Genomic DNA, 24,757 nt, shown 5'->3' on the forward strand with positions numbered 1-24,757 from the left:
CTTCGTATAAATTTTGCCCTTTATTGATAAACAAGTAATCCCATGAGACCTCGTACAATTAAGGATTAATTGCACTTGAGTTTTCAAAATTTTTCAAATTGCCCTCGTCGCTTCGCGACTCGGGCAATTTTGGAAAATTTTGAAAACTCTCGTGCAATTAATCCTTAAAAGTACTTGGCCTCATGTGATTACCTATACTAAGTGTTTCAAGAATAGCAGTTCTTTTCCAAATATTTTGAATCTTTTTTCAGTTAATGCGTCTTCTTCGGAAAGATTTCCAGAGAAATGTTCAACATTCCATTTAAATGCCGTACATTACAAAGAGGAATTTGAATGTTCATTTCATTCTCGGAAATATACTGTAGGTCATGAGTGACATGGATGGACTGTAATTACCGTTAATTTTTGTCCCAATCAAGTACTAAGAGTAAAACAACATTAATTTTCTTTGGGAATGATTCTCACACAGTGCATGTTGATTTTTTCTGTTTTCAGTTTTGAACTGTGTCCGGCTATTAACACGGTTTGTCCCATACATATTTGAGGATCCAGACTGGAGGGGGTTCTTTTGGTCTACAGTTCCAGGGCAAGATGTATGCGTTACTCTTTGTTTTGATGCATAATTATGAAGTATTTATTTACACATGTACATAATAATTATGTAATAATTATTTTAGCAAATAGACCCCTCTAGGTGGCTTGTATATCAGTGGATAATGCCCAAGGCTGAATGATTGTCAGGAAAATGAACAGTTGGCCAAGAAGCAAAGCTTCGAGGGCTAGTGCATCAAAATTTTGAGGGCAATCTTTAGGGGAGGACATTATCATCCAATATACTAGCAAGCCAGAAAGGAGTTTATATATTTTATAATCCTCCCATTGATTTCTGAAATGCACATAAAATACTTTACTGTGAAAAAGACAAAAACCTGTAGGCATTGATGGCCAGGGCATGATTGCAACCAAATAAATGCAAGCAAAGTAGTTGCTACATGTAGCTTTTGTTAAACTGTGATTGAAATACAACAACTAAGACCTAAAACTGTGACATTCATTCTCTGTTTTCCTCAGTGAAAAAAAAATTAGGTTACTGTTATCAAATTGGACAACTGTTATCGTCTGGTAACTGTTGTCCAATTTTGTACCATGTGATGTGTTTTGTCCAGTGCAATTGCTGGTACAATGTACACTTGTACTATATGTTCACTTGCCATTTTTTTGTTACAGGAAGAAAGTTTTGGAGATGGAGAGGTGAGGCTGACTTAGGGGTCTCATCATGATTTAATTTGGGTCACATGGTCAATGCACCCTATGTCAGAACAAACTCTGTCCCTCTTTTTATATATTCTTTTTATCCCCCAGATTTTAATCAGTATTTGTTTAAGTATCTGCCTGCTTGTACTGTCAGTAGAATTCCGAAATTAATAGCCCCTGTTAATTTTGGATTTAGCAGGCCGAATGGGCCTCTACTATCAGGCCGCCGCTACTTTCGGATGGCTAAAAAACGTTTGTAATTTATTGAAAGGTCATTCCATTTACGCATGTTATTAACTCTCCACATGAACAAAGCAAACTGTAACAAAAAGGCATTTTAGGGTCAAAACGTACTACTTGAATTATCATATCAAATACAATTTGTTGTTGAGTTATCATTTACGGTGGATCGCTACTTTTGGTGGGGGGGGGGGGAGGCATTGTTACTTTAAGATTTCAATAGAAAGACAAAAAATTAACATTTTTTTTAGGTGGGGGGGGGGGGGGTTACTTTCGGAATTCTGTGGTAATTTAACAGCTCTTTCAAATTTGGGTAAATTTGGTTACAATTATGGTTACCACTTCTCAGTGTGTTAAAAAACATTTCCTGGAAAATCAAGTCAAACTACATGTACATACATGTAAACTGCAAGTCTATGCGCTGTGGTTTGTAAATGACATTAGTGCAATGCAGGCAGACTTTGATAGGTAAAATGTTGGGTGGTTGTTTTTTTTTCCGGTGAACTCTTTTAAAATGCCCTTACAGTGTAATTGGCCTGTTAAATTTTGAGACATGTTAACCTTAAGTAGTGAACATGTTTTTGTTGTATATCTAAATGACATGGTGCTGCAATTACAGTACATAGAATACTTGTGTGCAAAATCCCTAGAAAGTCATGAATGCAGGATCATTTGAAGGAGTAAATTAGAGATAATTCCTCGCGAAGTGAGGGCCGAAGGCCCAAGCGTAGCGAGGTTAATAAATTTGTCGGGCCAAGCCGGCCCGAGCAGAGCTAAGCCGCGCGAATTCGAGCAAAAAATATATTTATATATGTCTATATATGTTTATATCTTTGAAGGTGTCCGCACAATGACGTCAGACTGTCTGGCGTTGTCTGGAGCAAAATTTGCATACATGGAAAAAAATATGCGTGCATGATCAAATTTCAACTGCAATGTTCATCAATATTCACTGGACACAGAACTATCTCTCCAGAATCTTTTCCCTTTCTTTTAGAAATCTTTTTTGTGAAAGAGTGCATTAAAGAAATTACACGTTTTGTGGCCGCGGTCAATAATTTTCCGTGGGAAATAAATTCATCGAACACAACAGCGCTGCACGCCCGTTGTACATTACGTCGCGTCAGAAATAGATTTTCAACCGCAAACTAGCCCGTGGAACTACGAAAACACCATGCTCATCAAAAAAAAATTCTTATGCGCCTCTTAATCTCCTCGTTTGATGCTACAATACAAGTAAAGAGGGCTTTCCACCCAGCCCCCGCTTCGCGAGGTTTTGCGAGTCACGTATTTCTAGTAATAATGATATGCAATTTATATAGTGCATTAATATTTTTCTTAAAAATAATATTTTATTAACTTTTCCACAGGCTGCAGCTACCAGACCCCCACTGGCACAAACTTTGCTCAGTTCAGTAGCAGTAAGTACAGCATCTCACATTTTATCCTACTAATGGTTTTCTTCACATCTTTATATTTTCACTTTAGTGTGTACATGTTGTGTTTTTTTATTATTATCATAATTCAATTTGTAATTTTCTAAATCTGAGTCTTGTTTTGTAATGTACAGTGTGATTCCACCCGGATAATGGTTTATTTGATGCAGTTATCAATGTTTAATGATAATTATGATTTGATTTGTGTTGTTGTTGTATGGTACATGTTAGTCCCAACTCATGTCAAAGAATGCAAAAGAACAACAGCATTATCTATTTTAAGTTGATAGGCCTGGAGTTGACAATAGACCTTGTGTATAGAGCATCACCGATCATCCATATTATTAAAATATGTTGTTTATGAACTGTCTTGGACAAAACTAGTTGAAAAAAAAAATGTGAATTGTACCCATAGATTTCAATCTCTCTTTAGTTAAAGAAAACACTATCTGGAAGGTAGCAAACCTTCACTGAGTTGTTGGTGTATCAAATGAATGTAGCAGTGGAATTTCTATTCTACAACAAGTTTCTCAACAGTTTTGTCCAAGACTGTGGCATTCTGATGATGCTGATATATATTGTCATCATTGCGGCGCATGTGATGGGAATCAGTCAATATATAATAATGTATAAATGACTGTCAGCTGTGGAATGGTTTTTTTTTGTGGTAACCATAGTGGAGGAGTGAAACAATGGAATGATTTCCCTTTGGGAATATAAATTTCATTTTTATGCAAATTTTTTCATTGTTCTGTACCTCCAACATGGCCGTCGTGAACACACTCTATTGGTCAGGCTTCAGGTACAAATTAAAAATAAAACTTCACATTACAAGTTATCTTTTTTGCTGTTGTAGGATCTGTGCTTTTGTCCAGAATTTACTGTTTATCCTCCAAAGAAAACTGGACCAGTAAGTCAGCGTACATGTAGTTCATTTTTCTAAACTGCCTTACATGTAATTTTGACTTCTATCAGTTGGGTGATCTTAAATTACAAATTTGCTCTAGGGATCCCTTTTCATCCAAACATCTAATAAATATTATTATTTTATCATACAGTGCAGGTGATCGATAGATAGAAAGTTTATTGAGATGATACTATGGAGCCATACAAAGAGGAAGCAGCTGAATTGTGCACAAAATTTTCAAATTATGCTATGTAAAAAGGGTCATCTTGTTGTTTTTACAATTTCCATAAATGAAACAGTGTTCTTTAATCCATTTGTCTTGCAACTACTTAAACTAATCTTCTAGATATAACACCACTTCACTGGAAAATTACCTCCTTGCCTAGCCTGCCTCCCCCCCCCCCTCCCCACCTTTCATATATAAAGACAGGGGTTTCATTAAAGGCCAGGCACTGGGCAAATTGACCAACTGTGAACACGACTTTGCCCATGCCATCTGTTTTTAATTATCTCAATTGACATTTTCCAGAAAATAACATACATGTGTATCCAAGTCCACTTACTTGCCCAGGTGCTTTTATCTCTTACCTGTCTGGTCAAAGTCTTAATGAAACCCTTGGTAAGAGACAGCAGGGTCCGAAATTAACTTTTTTAGGCAGGCGCCAAGTGGCGACTGAAATTTTTTTTTCAGTCGCCACATGGAAAAATGTGGTCGCCAAAAAGTGTCAATAAAATTGTTCCTTCGCAGTGAAACACAAACCAAAATTTTTGGTTGCCAGATGGAAAATTCTGGTTGCCAATTTTTCTGTTAAGAATCAGAACGAAGAGAATGCGTTTGGGACTGCAATGGCGATATATACACCTACCACTGAAAAACTACGACGAACGAATCGAATGCCGGCTATATACGCAGTTTCACAAGACTGCCAAATGTTTCAAGTCAACTTTATACCTTCTCTTATCTCTACCTTTTGGAGAAGAAATGTACCAGATTGAAAACTGCCGTTTGGTTCTTTGCTCTATGTTCAAAACGATCTTTCCTTTCGTGTTTTGTCAATACCATCGACGGATCGCCATATTGCTCGCACCAGGCCACAACCGTGCAGCATTTCTCGTGGAAAAAAAATGGCGGCGAAGCGCTAGAGCTGTGAAACGTTGTGATAGATTTATAATAACAGTAAAATCGGTTTTATACTTCAAAAGCAGTGGAAAGGTAAAAAGTAAGTGACAAATTGGCGGGCGGCTCTGAATTTTATTTTTATCGATTAAGCTGAAAATCAAAGTTATTGTTTGTATAATGATCGTGACATGAAATAGTTAATTGCCCGCTGGCGACCAGTTGTGAAATTCTGGTCGCCAGTGCAAAATTTTTAGTCGCATTGGCGACCAGGAAAGTGCAATTTCGGACCCTGGACAGAATACATGTACAATTCATTTTTCATTTTTTACCTCTGACCTCTGTTTGATTGCCCATAATCGACAGGAGCCTTGAGCCAGATACAGGAATCTTTCTTAAGTTTACAAGTGCAACTTTATTCATATAGGACTATTCAAACAATATATAGTTCTCCTGACACTTTCATGGCATAATTTTTATCATTGATTCAGGTCTGAAGATTGGATTGTGAATCTGGTCCCTTTTTATAGGGCACCTACATGACTTTATTATTTTACGAAGGAGACATGGGCTATATTTTGATCTGTACCTTATTTTGCGCCTTGTAGGATCAACCAGAAGATCTGTCTGCTATCGATAGCTGTGAATATATCTGGTAAGAGTGCTTCATTTGTTTTGCAGTAGTATTATACCATAATTTAAATGCAACAAGCAAATTAATATCACCATCACCCACTATTGATTGCTTGAATGTGTGGCATAAAGAGTGCATGGGTATCAAAAGTGATTGGCCACTTACATGTTTACAGTGCAAGTCAGAATTTAGCGAACTAGGCAGACGTGTTCTTGACGAAGCAAAAAATAATTAATGCGTATACATGCGCATATTTTCAGACTCATCTTAAACTAAAAGTGCACGTTTTTGCCATTGTTCTTCATCATCATAAGTTCTGTTTGTGTGGTATTGTGAAATAAAACAAAAGAATTCAACGGGTTGCCGACAAACACAACATTCGTATTTTATAAAATCAGCCAACGACAGCTATCGTATATCGAATCTTATCCACTTTGTAAATACTGGCGACTTTAAAAACAACTCTTAACCGGTATTGAATATTCAGCGCATGTGGTAGAAGACATAAATCTAAGCTGATTAGTCGAGTAGTACATGTGCTTCTTCGAAATCCACGAGATCTGAGTGCCAACTCTTGATTTGCTCAACAATGGCATTTTATTTCCAGGGAAGCTGGTGTAGGATTTGCCACATCTCCACCTGCTAACCCACAGTTTGATTGCGCTAGAACAGAACTGCTTAAACTGCTCTTGACTTGTTTTTCTGAAGCAATGTACCTTCCTCCAACAGGTGAGGTTTTTTCCCTTTTTATCATTTGCAAATCTCAAAAGACATTTGATTTACATTGCACACCGTGTTTGTGTTGGGGTTTCATTTAGATTTGGAACAGGCAAGCAAGAAATTAGTGTACTCGGGCAAGATTTATAGCTAACTTGGATATATCAATTAATGGAAAAAGTTGGCTGAGATGTTAAAAGAAACTAGGCATTAAGTTGTGTTCACAGGTGGTCATTTTGCCTGGTGCCCGGCCCTTGATGAAGCCCCTGTTTGTGTACTGTATGTATGGCTGTATAGCAACAGTTTTAATTAACTGTATGTAAAATAGCTATTAAATTCAGCTTTCCTAGATCAGCTTGTAACTATAATGATTATTAATGTGTTATTACATTGCTTTGCTTTTGGACAGCTGAGAACCACTGCAGACCAAATAAGTGGCTTTCATTTTTCTCTTCCTCTGGGAACAGGTGAGAGATCACTGACACGGTTGTATAAAATTATATATTAAATACATGTATCTGTAATGTTTAAAGTACTATGCTGCCAGTCCTTTTAAATTATCTGGAAATGCTGAAAGATTACAATGTACTTTGCTACATGTACTTTTTATCAAGGGCAATCATGTACAAGTACTGGCCTAATATTGGCCATTAAGCATGGGCCTAATGGCTTAAATGCAGGATACAGTACCGCTCGAAACTATGGGACCATTTGCACGCGGTAAAACCTCGTCTTTGCCGAACGTGTTTGCTGCGAATTCACCGCGGTGGGACGAAAACCACAACCGCGGCAAAGATGAAAGCAACCGAAAGCCGCGGGGAATTAGACGCGGCAATGCCTCGGTAAAAATACAATAATGACTAATTACTATTGTCAGGGTATTGTCAAACATTATCTCACCTTTCATCCTAAAGAAGCCCTCAAACAAAAGAATTTGTAAAGACTCACCGAGTCGGAAACCGAACGACCGATAACAATTCGTTTGGCAGTCACTGAAGAAAGTTTCTTTTCTGCATTTGGGACATGTTCAGTTTTTGTCACGCTACAGGCAATAATCACAGAGCAAAAGACATATTTTCAGTTTCATTCTTGCTGTTTACGCCACACAGTCAAGAAAGATATTCTATTCGTTTGATAAACCTCCTGATAACCCTTCCTACTGATGTAAAGTGCGCAACAAAGTTCAACCGAAATTAAGCGACGCTGAATTCAAAATATGCAATCGGATTTCAGTACGGACGCGGAGAAAAGCAAAGTGAAAATCCCTCCAGATGCATTGCCAATGTAATCCGGATTCGAAAAACTAAAACTTTGTAATAGATTTGATTCGGTATCGAGTGTGAGCGATAAGATCGATTCACTTGGAGCAAACGCAAACGCGGAAAATTACCGCAACGCTTAACGTATTTCTATTAATATTTACTTTGGATAAAATGAAAACAGCAACTTTAGCAAAAGTGAAAAGCCCCTTCCGATGTTTTAAAACGTTGAGAGAAGCCGTCGTTTGGATGTAGAAAGGACCGTGCCATGATGAAAACACCGGGAAGATTTCAGTCACGTGCTAGGCAACGGAATTCTTTCACGTGTATCAAGTTTCATTCCGCAACAACACAACGCGGAAAAAAATTATAGTAAGTTAATTTACGGCGATTCTTGGTAGGAAACCTGGACTCTTGCAGTTTGTTATTCAGCCACAACGGGAGTAGTAGTGCCTTTTCACTTATGCCCAACTAGTTCCATTGTAATTCCTTCAAAAAGACCTGGAAGCGCTCTCTTCTTTCGTCGACTAGCATTTGAGCTTTCACTGACCTTTTCAGTTTGCGTTGCTTTGCGTATCGAAAGGAATTGTGCAAGTGAAGTTTAATGAATTGTTTTGCACGTTAAGCAAATAATTTTTTGCATAATCCGAAATATTATTACATTTACCAATTCAATTCACGAGTTCGCTCACAGAACGCTTTGATTATTTCCCTTGAGAGCGAGTGCGCTTCCGTGAAATTTATCACACCTAAAACCCGACAATTCGCTTATTGTCCTCGAAGAAGATGAAAACAAAGCGAACAATAGCCTATTCAAACCCAACCGCGTCCTGCCTTTCACCGCGGCTTAAGTCAACCGAAAAAAACCTAGGTGAAACCGAGGTTTTTATTGCGGTTAGACGAGGTTTTGCCTAGGTGAAACCGCAGATCAAAACCGCGAATCGACCGAGGCAAATTCGCGGCAAATGGTCCCATAGTTTCGAGCGGTACTGTAGATGCATTGTTCATTTTTTTTTAAACTTAAGCCTAGGAATATGAAGTTGCTTTTTATTTTAGTTAAAGCCAGCAAAGTACTTGACAGTACAGTACATGTATGTGTATTTGTGTATGTGCTTGAGATAACACTCAGGCAATGCCACCGATCAACAAAATTAATTAAACTGGAGAAAAGACTTAAGACAAGTGGTAAAAATAGTGATCTTAGAGAACTGTAGTTTCAAAGAGTTATTAACAACAATAATAATTATTTTGATATAATTAAATGATGATTGTGTTTAAAATAAAATAATAAATGTAGCTCTAGCTTTGTACAGAGAAGTGACAATTGATGTCAGGGAACTAGCTGCTACACTGTAGTTACAAAGATTTTATTGACAATTTAAAAAGAAAATGATGTGTTAAAATAAAACATTTGTAACTCAAGCTACATGCAAGTACTGCCCCCTCATCCAACTTAAATGGTAAAAGACGTAAGATGCAAAGTTACCAAGAAATGCCCCTGTTAAAAATTAATATTTCCCTTACTTCTTAAAATTTGACCCTGGTAGGGCCTAATACTGATAATCATTCAATATTTTCCTTTTGTATGACAGACATGCCCTTCCAATATTTACCTCTCTGTTAAATATGGTCTGTTCTTATGACCCAGTTGGATATGGAGTGCCGTAAGTATAGAGTTTACATTCAGTCAACTAGTCTTGTTGTTACTTATTGAAATGACATGTTTTTAATACAATTTTAAAAGTCACAAAAAAATCACTGTGACAGTATTTGTGGCTGTCATTTAGTGATTATGTTAAAACCTGGCTTTACAAACCAAACCTCTGGACCACACAAAGTCAAGAGTGTTAGAGATGACAAGAATATTGTTAAATCAAAAGATTCTGTTGTTGAGCAAGGGAAAATTATAAGGTTTATTGTATTCAGCAACTCGGAATTGCACCAAACTGGCCCAAAAGATAAATTATTTGAAAGGGACATTTTCATGCAATCCACTTCAATCTTCAATAATGCACTCTAGATCATACACTGTAGAAGAGATTTGAAAACCCTTGGCAGTCACACTGTAACTCTTACCTATATAGCTTTAGTGGATCTTGGTAAGCCCTAGCAGTTTGTAATGGAGATACATTATACACTTCATGTATGGTCCCGAGGGAAACAGCTAGTTTTGTTTTCCCGAGAGTCCTGGACTCCAGGGAAAACAAAACTATCTAGTTTCCCGAGGGACCATACATTAAGTGCTTTGTTATATATTTAGACTTTCCCTTCAACAATCACAGCATTTAACAAACAAACAAACATCTGAGAGGGCAATAACTGCGGAATTGTATTGTGGTCGGGATACATTTGTATTTGATCAGGGGCACGTGACCAAGAATCAACCAATCACAGTGCTTGTTTCGTTGAGTGAAAGTCTAGGTATATAACAATGCTATATGTTGTGCCATTCCCTGTAGGTATAATCACCTTATGTTTGCCGATTATCGTGAACCCCTGGTGGAAGTAGCTGCTCAGTTGCTTGTAGTATTACTGGATCATGAAACAATGCAACAGGCATCAGTGGCAATGAATGGTGGCATTGATGCTGAACATTCCTTTGAGGTGAGCTGAGTCATGACACATACACTGTAGGTGTGTCCCCCTTTTCTGGATGATGTTGAAGGGTTTGTTATGACTATCATATGTGACCTTTTTGCCTTGAAATTAAAATTGCTGCAGATAAACTCTGTTTTCGCCCAGAGACTGGTTATCATGTCAAACACTTAGTTGCATACATTTGTATTTTGCACAAAAGAGTAACAAACAATAACAACAACAACAACAAGAAACAGTTTTGACTCATTATACATGCATTTTTATTGTTTACCTATCAACTTTAGCTAGCTAGTATTGAGTGCAGACTTTTTAAAAAACTGTGTTTTATACTGTCATCGTAGGAACCTCCAGTTGATAACCTGTTCTGCAACTATTTGTCAAGAATACACAGAGAAGAGGTAAGACCTACATGTAATTTTAATTAAGTGTTCTATGGTATGACCTTTAAGATGCATAAAAGTGCTTGTAAAGGTGTGTGAGCAAGTATTATTGATACCACTCTGATAGCTACTTTATTATTGTCGTGGAATACATTTTACCAGGCAGAAAAAAAAATCGCTACATGGTAACATTGTGCTCTCTTGTAGGATTTCTACTTCATCCTTCATGGTGTTGCAAATCTGCTCAATAATCCACTTATTCAAGTGAGTCCATTGAATTTGATCTGTAATAATTTTTAATTAATAATTTGGATATAATTACTGTATACTGTACATCACATAGTGATTTCAGGTACTGCAACTGTAATTTTAAGTAACTGTACATGTACCTGAACTTGAATTATATTTCATGAATGAACAAGCGCATGCATAGAGATGAGAAACTATCGCCAAGTAAACAGGATTGATATCAGAACGTGTAAGAAATTACAGTTTGAATCCATATTGTTCCACAATGAAGATGAGTGTAAAGACATAAATAGAGGTTTGTTGATACTATGAATATACTCAGATTTTGGTTGAATATTGTTAATGATTTTTTTAGCACTTAACACACATGCAATAATGCTTTTGTATACAGCTGTTTCAAAAAAGGTTGTCCAAAACAATGCGGAAAGGTAGTCTGGGGAGTGCCCAATAAATTTCTATAAAATGTCAGAATCCATATTGCTTGCCATCTCAGGTCTTCGCTGTACGGTCAAGGCATTATGGGTTGTGAGCTTTTCTTCAAATTAATTTATTGGGTATTTCAAGACTTTCGGCCTTGCCATGTATGCTTTTACACTTTTTTTGGACAACCTTTGTCTTAACACCTGTACATGTGTGTAATGATTGGAGCGTTGCCTGTGTAATGTATATGTGTACAATTTTAATTTCAGACGTACCTTCCAAATTCATGTAAGAAAGTCAGTTTTCATCAAGAATTGCTGGTTCTCTTCTGGAAGATGTGTGACCAAAACAAGGTACGCTACCTGTGTATTTATTTCAGTGCAATTTTAAATTTTAATATTATGAGAACATCTGTCTATCGAGTTATCAACTGAAGGTTCAATTCTATTAATCATTTGATTCTTCTTGTTCAATTTGTTTGCAGAAATTCTTGTTCTATGTGCTGAAGAGCAGCGATGTCCTGGATATTTTGGTTCCAATACTGTACCACTTGAATGATGCACGATCTGACCAGTGTAAGTATGGCAGCACCTCTTCCTTAGAAGGGGTGGATTAAAGACCCTAAGGGAAAATTAACATTATGGTTGCCTGCACATGTTCTGTAAGTAACCTGCAGCACAGGAACTGGTAGTTTAAAGCAGGTTAATAAGCTAATCTGGCAAATAAGTAACTATCAGCTTTTCAATCCTGGTTTACTGCTCAAAGTTCTGTGTTCTGTAAATTCCCTTAGCAGACACTAGTCTTTTTCTACGGCCCCTTTAAAACTCCAACTTTTGTTAATAAAATTAGCATTACAAACTCTTTTCAGCCAAAGAAACAGAGCCCTTCAGTTGGCGATCTTTAATTCTGTGTAACATGTATTGTAGCTTTGGCTGCCTTTTTTTTAACACATTGGCCAAGAGTCTTTTTTTGTTTGGTAAATGAGTGCTGTAAATTGATTGTGATTATGTTTAGATACCATCTTGGATTTTCAAAATGTACATGGAGGAGTTAAAGAGGGTGGAAAGGGACTGCGAAAGAGGGGTACCCCCCCCCCCCACCCCCCTCCATCATTCTGCAACCTCAAGCTGGATTCTTACTTCCTTGGGTACTTTTTTCACTTGCCCCAGCTCTCTTCTGTCTTCCTAGTCGAAGATGGCAGCTTTCAAACACATTTTCAGTGGACTTTCTTCCCCCCAAAATACACAGGTCTGCTTGTATAAGTATCTCACAGCCTGTGAACTCCTTTTAACAATTTTTGTGAAAATCTTTGTTTACATGTAGCACGTCTGGGTTTGATGCACATAGGAGTGTTCATATTGCTGTTGTTAAGTGGAGAAAGGAATTTTGGTAGGTGGAGAACGTGCATTTTATTGTTACATGTATACAGATGCCAACAAGTTTTTTGTTTCTCTTTGTAAAATTATAGTGCGTCTGTTAATTTCAGTTCTTTTTCTGTTTAGTGTGTTTGCATCTGATACTGGTGAAAACCAGCCTCTCTAGATTAGTGTGACACATCATCTCTTACTTGGAACACTGAAAAAAAAGTTGCCTGGCAAAAATTACATGTAATCCAAAACAAATGTGAAATAGCAACAGTATGATGAGTAGTACTGTAAATTGTCCAGTGTATTTATTTGTTGATTTCTAATATTCCAATGTTATCATCTAGGTGTTCGTCTGAACAAGCCCTACTCAGTGAGGGTACCAATGGACATCCCAGTCTTCACAGGCACTCATGCAGATTTCCTAGTCATTGTAAGTACTTTGCTAATTACAAAGGGCTCTTTATGGCATGTGTGCATACAGTAAAGGCTCCCTTCACACTGGGTGTGTCACATTGTTGGGATTCTGGAGATTGTGGTTTAAAAATCCTGTATTAGCTGGGGCCTCAGTCCTTGGTACCAGGACACAGGTTCCCCCTCCCACTTCCCCCCAGTTTCCTGTGGTAAAACATTTTCCAGATGACAGAAAACCCTCGCATGTAACTGTTACTTTAGATTGTCTGAAATGATAGAAGTAACTTGAGGTCAGCGGTGGTGAAAAACCTACACGTAAGATGTTCATGTATCTTTAAATAATGCAGGTCATGTACAGCGTAGATGCATCTCCTCCACAATAATTATCTTGGGGAAACTTGGGAGTTAAAATCAGTACATGGCTTCCAACTGGAAATACACTGTATAGGATCTTAGTTTTATTTATTCTTTACATCACAAAATATGTTAACATACTCAGCATAATGGCTGTTTGGACATAATTAATATTAACTTTAATTCATGTGCCATTCACGCAATAGAGATCTTTTGGTACAATTAGCTTCCAGGATCCAAATTACAAGTTATAGATTTGAATTCTATAAAATAACCCATGTTGTAGGCATGTACAGTGTATGATGGTGTCGTGTGACATTGTTAAGTAATGTTTAAAACACAAGCAGCCTTGTTTTATCAGGATTTAAAACCACGAGGCGCAGCCGAACGGTTTTAGACCCGATAAAACATGTGCTGCAAGATTTTTGATGGCTTCAAAAACATTCCTGGAAAAGCGTGTGTCAAGAGAGTTCATAACAATGATGTTTTTGTGAACATTGGAAATTAGCATACAAGAAAAACATTAAACACCGCATACTAATAAGGAAGAGGTTTTGTCGGGTTTTGAAACCAGTGCATGTGATGTTTTATCAACCTTTTGATAGGACAATGGCTTATGAATTATTAATGAGTTTTTGAAGGTCTCAGTAAAGGTAGTGACATGTAGCATTTAACTTACACAGTGTGCTGACTGATGTTTATATTATTTCAAGCTAAGTTAGATTCTTTTGTAAATGGTTTGAACCCAGGAGTCATGTCATAAGTACGTAAATTATGATCATCCGGGTGAGTGTAGTCCTGAGAAGGACTGTTTGTGGTGACTTTGACGGATGATCATAATTTACGTACTTATTAGATTCTTTTCTTTACTTTGTTTCCAGGTTTTTCATAAGATTATCACCAATGGCCATCAAAGACTGCAGCCACTGTTTGACTGTCTTTTGACAATTATAGTAAATGGTAAGAGTTTGAGCCAAGCTCGAAACATGATTTATGCTACTTTATCATTTCTTGTCATAATTTATAGTTGTCATGTATTGAACACCATTTTAGGTTCCAACGTACATGCAGCTTTAATCAGTGTGGGATGAGGCTTAAAATAGCCTTAGCTACTGATTCTTTTTCCTCTTCTTCTTCATCATTGTCTTCATCTTTGTACTTGGTCCTTGTCTTTGTCTTCATTTTGTTCTTCATTTTTTTTCTAGAGAATTTGCTTTCACATCATTACGATTTCCCATTCTTTACGTGCTTCTTGACATCATAGTTCTTCATGTAAAGTGTAATGTATGATGATAGTATGAGGAAATTAATGATCAGTCATCTTTACACTCATCTCATTTGTTTTTTAGTTTCTCCTTATTTAAAATCCCTCTCCATGGTGGCTGCAAACAAACTGCTTCACCTTCTAGAGGTAATTATGCATTGCTTTTTAATAATCAGTTTAATCACATCAAAGATAATTTGTAAGGGAATGAGTTCCAATACTAAACTACTTATCTTGCAGGCATTCTCTACTCCATGGTTCCTGTTCTCTAATGCCACCAATCACCACTTGGTATTTTTCTTGCTGGAAATCTTCAATAACATCATCCAGTATCAGTTTGATGGTAAGAAACCAAATTGTTGTTTCAAGGTAAACATGTTTGATAGGCTAATTCATTTTCCAAGGGGAGGGGGTGTTGGGGGATAGTCAGGTGTATTACTGATGGAGAGGTTTGACAACTTTTTTGAAATAAGTTGTTGGGGACTTTTTTGGAGTTTGAAATTTCCTGTGCCCAGTTGTTCAAAGAATGGATTGCTATCCAGCAGATACAATGAACACCAACTAATACATTTTATCCACTAGATAGCGACTTATCCATTGGATAAAGTTATCCAGGACTCTTTGAACAACCAGCCTGGTGGATTTTCTTTGAGTGGAAAGGTTTTACCAGGAACTTTCTTGAGGTTTGATCTGTTCACAGAAGAAGGGGCTTTTTTTGGGTTATAATTCTGGTCTGTTGGACTTTATAAGCTCTCTCCGATCCCCAAAGGGAAGTAGAATCATGAAGAACTCACCCCCACCAATCTGTCTCAAGTTTAACTCTTTTTGTGTTCAAGTTATCTTTGCTGTTGTTGTCTGTGTTTCTTTGTCTAGGTTGTGCAGTTTTTTCCCAGCTCCTCAACTTCCTAATAATCATTTCTAAATTCCAATTCAATCCCGAATTTGTTGGATTTTCTTTCAGTTTGGGTGGAAAGTTTGATGCTACAGGTGTGTCAGTCATGAAGTCACACCCTTGTTAAACAAAGATATGAAATGTACTGGTTAATATAATTATCCTGAGAATGAAAATAATGTTTGATGCCTTCTTTCTTTCAGGGAATTCCCATCTTGTGTATGCAATTATAAGAAAAAGAAATATCTTTCATCAGGCAAGTTTAAAAGTATTTCTGTACAATGACAGTCCTTAAACAAAAATAATGAACATTTGAACCAAAGCTTCATGTTTTGTAGTTGTGGTGTTACAAACATGTATGTAGAATGCGTGGAATTAAAAAAGGATTTGTTTCTCGTGTCAGTGTAAAAAAGCTGGATTTTAATCTGGGAAAAAAGATTAAGGGCCTGTGTATTGTGGGCAATATCTATATAATTGCACATACAGTATATTTTCTTTAGCCCAAGATTAAAGAGTGTTTGTCTTACTTTATTCGCTTGTCGTGTCAATATTATTTTTTTATTGTTTAGTTGGCAAACCTTCCAACGGATCCTGCAACTGTTCAAAAGCCAAGGCGAAGACTTACTTCTCAGGGTTCTGACAAGTAAGAAACTTCATTTCAAAATAACTCTACTGTTAAACACAGTCTTGCAGAGATTCAGGGTGCATTCCTTTGGTGTGATCCAGTCCAGGATTTTTGATCCAAGTGATGGTGCACCAAAGGAACCGTTTTTAGTACAGTTACTCTGACAGCAGGCTTGAAATTCGCATGCGTCAGTAGAAACCCAGTGGGAAAAGATCTATTTTCAGATTACTCAGATCAGTGATCTGATGAATCCTTGTCCAGAATGGATTCAACAGATCACTGATCTGAAAATGGATCATCCCAAAGGAACGCAACGGAGCAGAAATCTGATCCCGATCACCCCAAAGGACCCTCAGTTTTCAGCAACTGAGTATTAATTTGGATAGTGTCATTTCCAGCTATGCTGGTTTTTGCATTGTTTTCTAACTCAACTCCACCAGCTTCTCTGATGGATGCTAAAACTCACTTACATGCACCTCCATAATTGTACATGTACAGTAAATGTTGTTGACAGTCGCTGTATAGCTGACGTGATGTCCATGTGTGGTGTCTCTTCCAGGGATGGACAAACATCAAGCAGTGAAGGAGAAGAAAAGAAGCCTGCAGCTACAGCCTCAGCATCTGGAGGAAGTATGCCTGAGATGTCTGCTGATAGTAAGCAATGCTTTATTCCATTGTACCACTTTGTAAGGCAGTGATTATTGAGATCACAGCCAGAGTTTTATGTACTGTCTGGAGCTTAGGCAACTAGGGGTATTACTAATTGATAAGGGGATTACATGTAGTTTCTAAAAATCTCAACTGGCTGGAGGAAGACCAACTTGCTATTTACACTAACACGCTCGCCGAGGAGTTGAGCTCGGCATTTTCAAGAATCAGCTCCACTGTACATACTGTCTAGAGTGGGGCTTGAACCCTTGTTTTCAGTACCCTTACCACTCAGCCATGCTATCTCTGGGTGAAGCCAATCTATGGTTGCCCCAGCATTTTCTATGGGTATCCTAAAGGTTCCTGGTGCCCATCTAAGGCATCTATGCGGCTGGGTATGGAGAGACAATATAGCGTACTTGTACATGTAATGTAGTGACAAGAGGTTGACAGACATCAGCCTGACACACTTTCAACTAGACCACCACAGTTCTATGTCAACTGGATACTACATGTACCTGTGAATTGAGGAATTGACCATATGGTCAAAATTTAAGATTAACCGTCTTCAGCTGGTTTGCCTGAAGATAAATTTCATTCGTTTGTGCTTTTCTTTTAGTGTCCGTAAAAGAGGTTCGTAATCCTGCCAGCGAGTCAGAGTCCAGTGATGTTGAGGCGCGGTCCACTGGGGAAGTGACCCCACCCAGTACCCCTGGAACATCACGCACAGAAAAGAAGGCCATTGGACGATCTGCCTCTATCAGTAGCTCAGGGCCTTTTGTTGCCACACCTGAATGGGTGAGTCTCGGAATTTCCCTCTTAAAGGGGCACTGTCACGGAGATTTCTCTGTGTTTTGGTCAAACTGCTCAAATATTTGACAAGGTACCTTTTAGCTAACAACAAATTGCTCTTAGAGTAGCGATAAAAAAGATGAAGTAATTTCTGCGGGGAATAACAAACTATAATCAGATTGTTGAGCGATTTCTCCAAAATACACTGGAAGAACTTGAAAAAATTGACCAATTTTTTTCAAGTTTCAATCCATTTCAATCTTGTCCATCCGCGACCATCTGCGACAATTAGCACTAGTTTCTATGCATTAGTAGGGTTATTGTTAACAAATGTGAATCATTGTTTTAACAATTCAGTCGATACAAACATGTTTTTTTCGCCATTCAAAATGAGATCACAGTAGGTGACACTGCCCTTTAACATACAAGAAAGACACTTGTACATTCATATAAAGGAAAAGTGCCCGGGAGCATCTGACCTCCATGTTCTCTGTTAAAGTTTCTTCTTTTTTGGTGAGTTACAGTGTACTTTTGTTGTAGTAACTGGGATCCATCTTTCTCATGTGGTGTCTTCCTTATATTTGCAGGTTCAATCTTGGAAACAGAAGCTCCCTCTCCAGACTATAATGAGAATGCTTCAGGTCCTGGTTCCTCAAGTGGAGAAGATTTGCATTGACAAGTAAGTTAGACTCGGACTGTACATACATGTACCTGATGGAATTTCTGCAAGCGAAAAACAACAACAACAACAACAAATAACAAACAAAAAAACAACAACAATATTTCGCATTTCATATCGCGTCAAATGCAGTTAAGAGTACAGATGAGAATCGATTCTCTACTCTGTTCTGGCAACTTTTGTGCCATTCACCTCTCTAGGGACCGTGTACTTCTTGCGATTTTTGCCATTTTTTCTGGGGATTGAATAACATTCAACAAAACTTGCCAAGCCTAAGACTGAATGTGAACGTGGAAGTTGACAACTGCACCTCAATTCGCTACCTCCTTCATTTCGATTTGCCAAGTTGAACTAGCAGTAATTAGTGACCGTGAACTTCCGAATATAAGCCGTGGGTTTACGCGCCTATTTTCGGGGAGGGCTTTTGTTTTCGGGGGAGGGGGTTTGTTTTCCGGGGGGGGGGTAGGGTTTTGTTTTTCGCGGGGAGAGGCTTATTATTGTAGGAAATTTTGCGTTTCAAAATTGGTTGGTTGGACAATTAAAACAGCTTGTTGTTTACGTCATCAGGGGTTTGACGGATGAGTCGGAGATTATCAAGTTCCTGCAGCATGGTACCTTGGTCGGCCTTCTACCAGTGCCACACCCTATACTCATCAGAAAGTACCAGGTAAACTAGTGATAATCAAAGATTAGGGAGTGCGTTCGATGTCACCATATTCGATATTCTCTCCGAGTTGGTGATGATGTCATCCGCCCCTGTAACATCTGCCAGATACGCGTCCCAAGATCCATTCATTCAATCAATATTGTCTTATACAATCTCGACTCCAATCTGTATCAGGAGTGCGTTCTTTCTGCGTCGAACCCCAATTATATCGTGTTATGTGCATGCCCTGAATTTTTCCATTGTAGTTGATTGCACATCTTAAAATAGTGCCGTTTTCATCCTGTGCACACGTTATACCGTTTGTTTTCCGGCAATCAACCTGATGCCGCGAAACGCTGTTTACTCGGAACAGAAATGACAACTTGACAACTTTCTGGCGCAGACGTTCATTGGTTATGATGCTACAATTAAATAAACAGAAACAGAAAGAAACTTACTCATTTCCCACGAGCGAGTGGGTAGGCGTGTGTGTCCAGCCCACTGAACGTCTCCGATGAATGCTGGCGAGTTATGGCAAATCAGAGAGAACCTTCCCTTCAAAAAAAAAAAAAAAAAAAAAAGCAAGTTCGCGCGTTCGCTAGTTGAATGGGAGATCTGGAACCGAGAAACCCTCGAAAACCAACTGTAGCAATAACAACCGGCAAGTCTGACATCATAGTGGATGACGAACTGCTTATTTGGCAATTTTAGTGTCGTGCTTTGTTATTGGCGCGACAAATAAAAAAGAATGGAAAGTGAAGCACTTAACCATTATCCTCTGCTCAGAGCTACATACTAGTACAACTCTTTGCTTTGCGACGATGGTCCAATTTAGTAATGCTTCTTACAAACTCTGTCAAACGTTTTCTTTATTGTAGGCAAACAGTGGCACACAAATGTGGTTCCGGACTTACATGTGGGGAATCATTTATCTCAGGTATTAAACATTTCCTTTCATTCTCCTCTCAATTGTTCCTCTTATTGCTAAATTAATTCTGTTTTGTGGTTCATGAAAACAGGGAAGGTCTTGTAAATTCATCAATCGAGTGGTCAAACTTTTAGCTAGGAAATTGTCAGTAGTAACTTAAAAATGACGTCACAAGAGTATCTGTCAGTTATCACATCACACACTCTGATGCGGGAATGTTTCTTGTAAAAACTTCAATGTTTAATGGCGTAGTTCTCACGAGTCTCCTGTAGCCCAGTAGTAGAACATCCAAACTAGGAACCCGAAGGTCATAGGTACGAATCCAGTTGGGAAAACTCGGATTTTCTTTTTCCGAGTATGTCTGTAAATGCATATTCACGACGCCTAAAACAATGTGATAAAGCTCCTGACGGTAGTCGCACAACGGTAATAGCTTACGGCCTCGGGGATGTCATGAAATTTTCATGGCATTTACCAATTATTATCAATTAACGATGACGACAACATATAATCGAGAATTTAGAGCTAGTTGTGACTATTTGTTGTGACCTTCTCATGTCTTGCTGTTCAAAACATGTTAGTACGTAAATGATAATTTTTAGATAGGCAGCGAGTAGTCCTGTTGTGGAGAGGATAGTGCCTCCTTTGTTACTGCGCATACGCTCTGCGCATGTTGGAATGGACCGATTCAAATGTATTTTTGCAGGGTTTTGAATATGAGGAGAAGGGCAAAACGTGCATTGATTTCGTGCGTAGGGCGATGTGCTTTGCAGTTCAAAACAATACAAGGGTGTCGGGCGCGAAAATCACCTGTCGCTCGGTGGCTTTCTTTCTCGTCAATTCCTCAAACGAAGAATTCCGGCTCGTATTCTTTCTTGAGAGAAAAGACTACTGCACGTAGTCTTGTATAGATAGTTCAGTTCGGAAGTTACAAATTTGCGCGCTCTTTAGAGCGGTTTCCAATTCAGTGTCGTAAAACCAAAACCAAAGTAATTACGCTGACCAATCGTAACAGATGTAAAGAGCACGATGAACCAATCAGAATTCGAAGCAAATACGTGTAACCGGCGACAAGCGCGGGAAAACGCGTGCGGCCAAAACACGATTGGTTTCGGTTTGGTTTTCCCATTGGTTGAGAAAGTGGCGCGGGTTGCTTTTAACCAATCACAGAACGTAGTAATGCAAAACCAAAGCAATCGCAAAATTACTTTCGACACTCAATTCAAAACCGCTCTAATGTGCAATTTATGTTTACCTTTTTATCGTTTCAGAAATATTGACCCTCCGGTCTGGTACGACACGGATGTGAAACTGTTTGAAATCCAGAGAGTGTAGTTCGTCAACTACGAACAGAATGGGATACGATGAAAATCTCAACAGTCTGCAAAATATTATCATTCCTTTGCAAGTTATCAGTGTTATCTTGCGTCAAATAACAGGAATTTATTTTACGTTTCAAACAGTCCAAAATGGATGTATTTGAAACGCTATACGAGACGTTTCGTTTATGATTCAAGTTATCGCGAAAAGTGTACAAAGGTCCTCAACGGTACACAATACGCGGTATATCCTGACTGTGAGTATATAATTACGTATATTTATAAAGTTATATTGCACTGGCACTGCAATGCTTTAATTTGGCAAGTTGTTAATAATCGCTTCATTTAGTGTCATTACGTTGCAGATGTGCAGTGCATTCGCGATAAAGGCTCCGGACGATGTCTTTATAAACCGCCTTTTCCACGGTGATTAGCTCATTATATTGGCATTGTTGTTTTATCGGGGTGGAATTGTTTATACAAATTCATTATTGAAGTTTTGTCCTTAACCTGCATTTGGTTCGAAAGTACACCCGAAACCTCCTTGACACTGGTACCAAGCGCGAGAAGCATGCTGGCAACTGGTACAAAGCGCGGGAAAACTTGCAACCGGTGCTAAGCGCGGGAAAACATGCAACCGGTGCCAAGCGCGGGAAAATATGCAACCGGTGCCAAGCGCGGGAAAATATGTAACCGGTGCCAAGCGCGGGAAAATATGTAACCGGTGCCAAGCGCGGGAAAACATGTAACCGACCGCGTTAATGGGAAGAAACCAAATTACTGTTGGTTTAGTTTGTTCCTGTTGATTTTAGAATGTTTTACGATTTTACCGACCATGGGGCCCCGATAAGTCTTCAAACGGAAAGAGAAGAGAAGGTAATCGAGACAGCCATTGTTTATAATTTTCTTTCACGATATTAGGTTAGTTTTTCTAGTATAGCTTTGATTATTTACTTTAGCAGCAACTCGTTGGCTGCGTCTACTGTTGCAGTGTTTCGTACTTGGCAAAGTCTTTAATCAAACACGATATATTCTTAAGTACACACTCTGAGACGAGTACTTTTAAGTATTTTACGTTAACGGATGTTGAAGTACCTTTTTTTTATTCTGGTTTATGACTTTCGTCTTAGAAGTATACCACCGCAATTTTACGTTATCGGATTAGGACTGTATCTTTAGAAAATATGGATCTTAGCCAACCACAACGGTATTGGCAACGAGAACGTCACAAGAAAACGTTTAAATGGGCAAAAATGACCCTGGACGTGCATCATCGTGACTACAGCGTTAAATGAACAAATTCAGGGCTTTACGGAGAGCATGGACATAGAAAGTCCATTCTCTTTGTATCAGTCATTGATCTTGAAGATAATTCAGACAGGTTAATACATTTAAGACTGAGTGTAAGAGAATTGCCGCTTAAAGCTATATCCTTCAGAGCTTGAACGGGAGTGACTGTCTTTCTCGTGTAAGGCGAGCCAAAGTGTACATAGTGAATGTTAATTTAAAAAAATATAGATGCGTTTGAGCGATTCGCTCTGTTGCTACACCGTAATAACTTTAATTCACTCTTTTAGGGTTGTTAGTTGTATCTAAATTGTGGCCCATTAAGTTATTTAACGAGGAAAGGGGAAACTCTTAAGTGTTTCTTTAGTGAATTATTTAGAGTAGGTGTAGGGCACAGTCTACGTTAGAGTTTAAACTACCCCTCGATAATTATATTACTAATGATAGTGATGAAGAATAAGCTTGCTGCAATAAACAGGCAATCAATTCATTTGTCTGCTAGGATTGCGTCTCTCTCCATACCTTTGGACCCTTCCCTACAATTTTTTCTAAACTTTGCAAGACGTTGCGTCTTGACATGCTGATTACAATTTCATGGTAAACGATGGGGGTTACTGAGCTAAAATCTTGGACAGAATAAAGAAAGAGATTAACCCCTCCCCTCCCCGCAAAATCAATGATGATTTCATGCGCAAGGCAAAACGCGTCATTTTTCCATCGTGAGGGGGAGATGTGGTCTTAATTTTTCATTTCAATTGTCCAAGATTGCAATCTTGAACAGAATAAATAAAGAAATTAACCCCCCTCCCCCCAAAATCTGATAAATTCATATGCAAAGCAAAACACGCCATTTTTCCATCATTGAAATGGTGGGGGAGGGTGGTCTTAATTTTTCATTTAACTTGTCCAAGGTTGTAGCTTTTAAGTTAAACTCATCGAAAGCCAAAATTGGGGCTTTTTTAACAGCTTATGTCGTTTTAAGTCGACGAAATGTCCACAACTTGTTCACAAATGTTTCGCATGTTTTTTTCTACCAAGTATCCACTGATCGATGTATTATCCTGGTCCATGGTAGGATCGTTTGCCTGGGTGGCAATACAATGCTTTTCGCTAAAGGGGAGGTGGGGGTGTCAATCTTAGCAACAGATCTAGAGTCGCAGTAAGGGATTGTTGTTGTTATCTATTTTACGCTTTTTCTGCGACTACAGTGAAACCTCTCGTTACAGACTGTTCACTTGGTCCCTGAGAGACCGAAATCCATATAAAGCCTACTTCTCTAAAATGAACAACTCTGCAATACGGACACTTCTTCCTGTTCCCTTCTTGTCTGTAATAAAGAGGTTCGACTGTAACTCGATGAAATGTAAAATGGGCAAACATCTGAATATTGCACCCTACGTAACTAATGCCAGTGCCGAACGTTCATTAGAACGGAAAAGGCTCTAAGACTCGCAAGAAAGAAGGCAAGGGTGTTTTTCTTTTACTAAAATCGGAGATAGGCCAGCCTTGTTTATAATGTGCCGATGAACTGACATAAGCAGTTACTGTTTACACACACAAACATTATGACTTCATAACTTCTATAGTAATGCGAATTTCAAGACAGAGATTCGTAACGGTTTGCATCTGGTATCGGCTCAATATTTAACATTCAAAATTTTACACTTTTTGTTGTTCTGTTCACCAAAACAACAAAATCTGGCTGTGACTCGAAACTCAAGAAAACCTTTTCAGTAGAGCATACATAGCCAAACAGCTAATCTGTAAAAGTTAGGGTTTCCAAGGTATGATGGCGAGGAACGTTCCGTAACAACAAAGTGGTAGTTTATTATGATTATCCCCTCTTCATGTTCCAATTTTGCCAGTAAAATGATGGTCTTACGCAGAGGGGCAGTAGAATGTTCAGAAAAAAGCGTTTTATTTCTCTGAAAAGTTTCAAATATCAGGCAAGAAGCCAAGTAAAAAAGTATATTTATACTACTAGCCGCATGCCCAAGTAAAATGCTCAAAACCTGCGGCATAATAAATCCACAAAAGCCTACTGAGCGGAAAGGGATAACATGGAAAAGAGTTAGCAAATGACACGATATAGATTCGAATCACTGGACTCACCCTCAAGTCGAGCTCAGGTTTTTTCTCTTGGAGAGCGAAAACGACAACCAAACAAAACGCTTGGAAAGCATGGAACGCGATTGAGCCACGTGGTGATGCCACCTCGCTCCAAAGGCCTCACGAGCGAATGTCGGAGGTCTGGGGCTGGGTGGGATGGCCTACCTCCCAAATCAGCTGGACGAGTGACGCCCAACAGCTAGGGTCTTTATATATTCATAATGG

At 38.5% G+C, this 24,757-nt stretch overlaps 2 protein-coding genes across 2 annotated transcripts in view; both read left to right on the forward strand.

Annotated features, from left to right (window-relative positions):
- LOC146458393 (uncharacterized protein KIAA1958-like) overlaps positions 1 to 198 on the forward strand; it is a 1,862-nt gene extending 1,664 nt beyond the window's left edge. Inside the window, exon 1 of the mRNA XM_085090772.1 lies at positions 1 to 198. This exon is cut by the window's left edge and continues 1,664 nt beyond it. The gene's annotated coding sequence lies outside the window, so the exon portion shown is untranslated.
- Positions 1 to 22,913, forward strand: part of LOC146458392 (protein HID1-like) — a 27,468-nt gene extending 4,555 nt beyond the window's left edge. Inside the window, exons 4-29 of the mRNA XM_085090856.1 lie at positions 496 to 593; positions 1,228 to 1,251; positions 2,865 to 2,915; positions 3,787 to 3,840; positions 5,563 to 5,609; positions 6,196 to 6,317; positions 6,715 to 6,772; positions 9,157 to 9,228; positions 10,024 to 10,168; positions 10,504 to 10,560; positions 10,750 to 10,806; positions 11,481 to 11,564; positions 11,696 to 11,786; positions 12,535 to 12,600; positions 12,923 to 13,008; positions 14,225 to 14,303; positions 14,693 to 14,754; positions 14,848 to 14,950; positions 15,703 to 15,755; positions 16,069 to 16,142; positions 16,684 to 16,778; positions 17,392 to 17,570; positions 18,152 to 18,243; positions 18,811 to 18,910; positions 19,768 to 19,826; positions 21,089 to 22,913. Coding sequence (XP_084946982.1) covers positions 496 to 593; positions 1,228 to 1,251; positions 2,865 to 2,915; positions 3,787 to 3,840; positions 5,563 to 5,609; positions 6,196 to 6,317; positions 6,715 to 6,772; positions 9,157 to 9,228; positions 10,024 to 10,168; positions 10,504 to 10,560; positions 10,750 to 10,806; positions 11,481 to 11,564; positions 11,696 to 11,786; positions 12,535 to 12,600; positions 12,923 to 13,008; positions 14,225 to 14,303; positions 14,693 to 14,754; positions 14,848 to 14,950; positions 15,703 to 15,755; positions 16,069 to 16,142; positions 16,684 to 16,778; positions 17,392 to 17,570; positions 18,152 to 18,243; positions 18,811 to 18,910; positions 19,768 to 19,826; positions 21,089 to 21,152 — 2,072 coding nt within the window. The 3' untranslated portion in view covers positions 21,153 to 22,913. The remainder of the gene's footprint in view (positions 1 to 495; positions 594 to 1,227; positions 1,252 to 2,864; positions 2,916 to 3,786; positions 3,841 to 5,562; positions 5,610 to 6,195; positions 6,318 to 6,714; positions 6,773 to 9,156; positions 9,229 to 10,023; positions 10,169 to 10,503; positions 10,561 to 10,749; positions 10,807 to 11,480; positions 11,565 to 11,695; positions 11,787 to 12,534; positions 12,601 to 12,922; positions 13,009 to 14,224; positions 14,304 to 14,692; positions 14,755 to 14,847; positions 14,951 to 15,702; positions 15,756 to 16,068; positions 16,143 to 16,683; positions 16,779 to 17,391; positions 17,571 to 18,151; positions 18,244 to 18,810; positions 18,911 to 19,767; positions 19,827 to 21,088) is intronic.
- Positions 22,914 to 24,757: the final 1,844 nt, after the last annotated feature.

The sequence above is a fragment of the Pavona decussata genome, unplaced genomic scaffold (assembly GCF_977016875.1).
Source record: "Pavona decussata unplaced genomic scaffold, jaPavDecu1.1 SCAFFOLD_233, whole genome shotgun sequence".
NCBI lineage: Eukaryota > Metazoa > Cnidaria > Anthozoa > Scleractinia > Agariciidae > Pavona > Pavona decussata.